Here is a 4,574-nt window from a genome sequence, read left to right on the forward strand (position 1 = left end):
TTTGTAATTAGACTTTTGAGAGAAAAGGGTGACCCCATTAATACAGCTGGTTACAGCACAAGTGAAATCATATCCACCAGATTTTGCGATTTAGCATGGGTTAATTGACATGACCTTTAACGAGATTTTAGTGAAGACCCACGAAAATTCATAGTGGTTTGATGTGATGTGCCAATTATTAACGGGCATACGCTAACCAAAGTTTTGGGATAAACAAATAATTCTTCTAATAGAAAAAAGAAGAAGGAGAAATATCTGTTACCTTAAGAAATTCTTCATCAGTATAATATTAAGAGAGACAATGAAAGCTGGTAGAAAGTCTTTGTTTAATTAGCCATATATCTTACAGTTGGTGCCAGAATAATAATAAGAATTTGCACCAGAGAATACAGAATCGTCCTAAGATTTTACAGTGAATAATTGTAAGGGGGAAAAAAATGGAAAAGACCTGCCCCAGAAGATAAGAAACTGGAATCATGGAAAGGGAGAAGAAGGGTAAAAAATTGAGAAAAAGAAAAGACAAAAAAGGATTCTATTGAATACATCATCTACTGATAGTGGCTTAATAATAATTTGATGGGGTTGTTGGAATTAAATCTTTTGTTGTTGTTGTTGTATACAGCAGTTTTCCTAGTCTTCTGGGCTTCAACTGAAGCATAATGAAGGGTGAGTCTTCACTGATCAGAGCTCAACTTTCATCTGGGGTACATTATTTGAACCTGTGTTGCAGAAACAAAATTTTATATAATAAGAATAAGAACAATGTCAATTTTGTTGGGCCTAATGAAAATGATGTTCAATGAACATGCCAATAATGTGTGACTTTTCTGCTTTATTACCGTTGAAACTTGGGGATTGAATTGGTGTTTTCCAGTTTGCAGTTTGGCCAAACCCCATCTGCACAATGGTGTGGAGATCATCCTCACAGAATGTTAATGGAAACTGAAAAGTCATTGGACAGAAATATTAGAGACAAAAGCTTGTGTGTATTATCATTGTAAAACAAAACAAAACAAAACCAAACAGAATTTGCTTTTAAGGTGAGAGCTGTAGTAATCCCAAATTTAAGACTGTTGTTTACATGTATTGATTGCACTTATGAATTATGATAAGGCTGTTTATTGTACCTTTAAGGTCACTATCACAAACAAGTTGTAATCCATAACTACCTAATAATAATGATGATTTTGCATACAAAAAGTAAACAAAGAATGTAGTAATGCATAATGTACCATTTTTCTTTCATTATTAATTTGTGGAGAAAAAGTAGAAGAAAGTTATTATTACCTGAGAGCCAACTTCACTAAACCCATTTAGGGGAGGTAATTGCAAGGCAAGATTTTGGCACAAAGATGTGTCTAATGGGTCCACTGAGCAGTGGGTCACCGTTCTGTTAGGTATGTTATTATGGATAACTGGGTTTTGCTGAGGCTGGTGCCCATAAAAGGCTTGTGCTGAGGAATCTAGAGGGAATATTGGATTTTGGTGTGTTGCCAAAGAATTATTAGATTGAAATACCTGAAAACATCAAAAGCCAATGAACCCCATTTCAGGAATCTTCTTAAAAGACCTCAAAAGCAACAAATTTGTGGAGAAAAAGTGAACCATGCAGTGTGTCTAATGCCAAGGAACTTACATCTTTTGAAACAAGATTCTCAATACCAAGATCCATCCTTGTGTTAACAGAAGCCAACTTCATAGACAGGAACTGACCTCAGAGAGAGAGAAAAAGAGAGCATAACTTAGTGAGCAAGAATACAAACACACACATGATGACAATCATTTGAAAATTGAGATGCTTATTTGCTAAGATTGGTTACCTCAACTTGACGCTGCAATGACTGAACATAATTTATAATTTCATCCAGCATAAGTGCTTTGCCAGTGACCTATGAGGAATAAATAAACAATTGATATACCCAAGTTAGTAAAAGTACTACTGAACCTACATTTACCAAAACTAAAAGGTTTTGGATTTTAACTTATTTTCTCACCTTATTGCAACCTGGTACAAGATCTTGGAGCAGCTTCATCCGTTCACTGATTTTCTCCCTCCGTACCTGTTTCATGGTTAATTAAATGTCAACATGAAAGCTACACACGTTTTGTTGGAAGTGCCATTAGTAAGAACCAAAAGCACTAATTCTTACACGTTCTGCAAGACTATGGCTGTCAGTGGCTTGGCCTCTTCTTGCTCTCACATGAATGTAATCTTTTGGTGGCTCAGGAGGTTTTGAGTTGCTTTTGTTCTGTTTCTCTTCCACTGCTTTGGACTCTTCCTCAACCTTCACTGGCCCTTTTTCATTTCCCTCACCATCATTTGGCTTGGTGCGCTTTGAATTTGAATCCTCATTGACTTCAACACCCTGAATTGAAAAGGACACATTCAGATTTCAGAATTGCCTTGCAGAATCAAGGTTTTAGAAATGATCCTTCACTACATAAGCCACAATTTCTCGCGATATGAAGAAATGAGACAAAAGCACAACCAGGATCATAATTTGAAACTTTATGCCAAAATGAAAAAACCCATAACAAAATAGAAGTTTGACTTCAAAAAAAGCCTTTTTTATTACCTTGGAGGGATTGATGGAGTTAGAAGTTTCTCTGGTTTTTCCTTTGGAAGATGCTTTTCTTTTCCTGGAATTCGTCATATCTTGGTGAATTTTCATCCCAATTTCTCCATTCGGTGTTTGCTCAGATATTGTAGATTCCTCTTGAGAATTGGTAACTTCCATTTTCTCCTGGTCCTGAATTGCTGAATTCTTGTTCTCTTGGGTACCCATTTGAGATCCAAGTGTCATAAGCAAAGGACTACTTGAGATTCTAGATAACTTTCCACCATTTTCCACCACTGGAGCAGATCTTTGAGCCAATTCACCGTTGTTCACCCCCAATTGGACATTCCTACCATTGAAACTCCTGCTGCCAAAGCAAGAAAACTTTGCTGCCCTCTCAGCGAAGCCAGGGTCAGCTGAGAATTCAGCCACACTGGAATTCAAAGTCATTGACTTTCCTCCCAAATTTGCCAACCTCTCGTTCACCAAACTCTGGACAGTCTTAACCTTTGGAGGGGAACTCAAAGGGGTGGTGTAACACGAAGTGTTGGGGCTGATACTGCCATTATTCATGTAAGAAGAGGCCACAACCAAAGGGTGAGGAGAGTGGTGTGGGATCTCATCAGAGCTCCCAATAGCCCCCAATCTCCCCACCAATTCCCTGATGATGAAATTCTCATTGGACATGTTGCTGTTGCTGTTGGGGTTGGATGATGCTGCAGGAGATGAGACCATTGAACTGAGTTCTGAGGAATCAAAGTGAAGTCCATGATGATCTGCTGACTTGTCCCAACTGGGGTTGTAAAAGCAATCCTGGGTTTGGTCAGAGGCAGAATTCAGAAGTGTTGGTTGAATTCCCATGGTGGGTGAGAGTGATTGCCAAGAGGGCAGTGAAGAAGGTGGTGGTGGTGAGGGTTGAAAGTGAAGGGGATGATGCTGTGTTTGTGACACCCCATCATTGAGAAAGAACTGATTTTCCATTGGCACAGGAAAGAACAGAAAGGAAGTGAATTTGGAGGAGTTTGTTAACTTGAGCTTTATTATGTCCCTGGAAGCTGAAGCAAAATGATTGTGATTTTGGGAAATTACATTAGGAAACAAGGAGAGGATTTAAAGGAGGAGTTATAGCAATGTGGCAAAGTGGGACAAGTGTGTGTAATTGGAGTGATTAATGAAGTGGGTTGGGTTGGAGTTGAGAAGAGAGAGAGAGTTTGGTGTGAAAAGGGAAGTGTGTTTGTTAAATGTTAAATAAAAAGATGGAAAAGATTGAGAGAGAAGTGAAAGGAAGGGGGAAGAAAATGGATGGGACTACAATGGGGTTAAATACACCCAAAATAAGTGAAACACTCTATTCTATTCACCTTTTCTTTTTTAATTTCATTTAGGGTTTTTTTTTTTCATTTGGTAAATGCTATAGTAAATAAATAAATAAAAACAAAAGCTTTTCTCAAAACAAATGTATTCATCATCATCATCATTTTTTTTAATGGATAAAAAGATAAATCATTAATATTGGTTGAAAAGTAGTTTAGGTTTTGAATATTTAATAAAAAAATAATATGTGCTAATATCCTTGTTAAAAACAAAGATAAAGCAAAATTGGGACATGAAATTATAATTAGAAGTATCACTCTACTTCAAAATAGAATAAGTTAATGAATACAGAATTATTTGATGTGAATTTGTTTGCATAAAATGGTAAAGAAATAAATAATATCTCACATTTAATGATGAAAATGAAGTAGACTGGGTAATACCTATCTACTATATGTATCGTTTTAAAAAAAAATATCTCATTACTTGTTAGGTATTTAAAAAAAAAATTGTTATAGATTTTTTTCATACCAGTAATTTTTAAATATAAATTCAGATAAAATTAATTTTTAAGTACACTTCAAATAATTTTGTAATAAAATATTAGTGAAAATAAATTTGATCTTTATAAAAAAACAAATTTAAATAAGTTGGATCATAATTTTAAAAAATTATTATTTTTAAAATAAATTTAATTTCATA

At 35.5% G+C, this 4,574-nt stretch overlaps 1 protein-coding gene across 1 annotated transcript; it reads right to left on the reverse strand.

Moving 5' to 3' along the window:
- Window positions 1-309: 309 nt before the first annotated feature.
- Window positions 310-3,852, reverse strand: LOC137818663 (transcription factor bHLH62). The gene is made up of 8 exons (XM_068622216.2): window positions 2,577-3,852; window positions 2,151-2,366; window positions 1,995-2,060; window positions 1,821-1,889; window positions 1,637-1,708; window positions 1,288-1,518; window positions 840-942; window positions 310-719 (listed from the first exon to the last, which is right to left on the reverse strand). The coding sequence occupies exons 1-8, from the start codon at window positions 3,537-3,539 to the stop codon at window positions 682-684; spliced, it is 1,758 nt and encodes a 585-aa protein (XP_068478317.1). The 5' UTR covers window positions 3,540-3,852; the 3' UTR covers window positions 310-681.
- Window positions 3,853-4,574: the final 722 nt, after the last annotated feature.

The sequence above is a fragment of the Phaseolus vulgaris genome, chromosome 10, assembly GCF_051622355.1.
Source record: "Phaseolus vulgaris cultivar YP4 chromosome 10, ASM5162235v1, whole genome shotgun sequence".
NCBI classification, from domain to species: domain Eukaryota; kingdom Viridiplantae; phylum Streptophyta; class Magnoliopsida; order Fabales; family Fabaceae; genus Phaseolus; species Phaseolus vulgaris.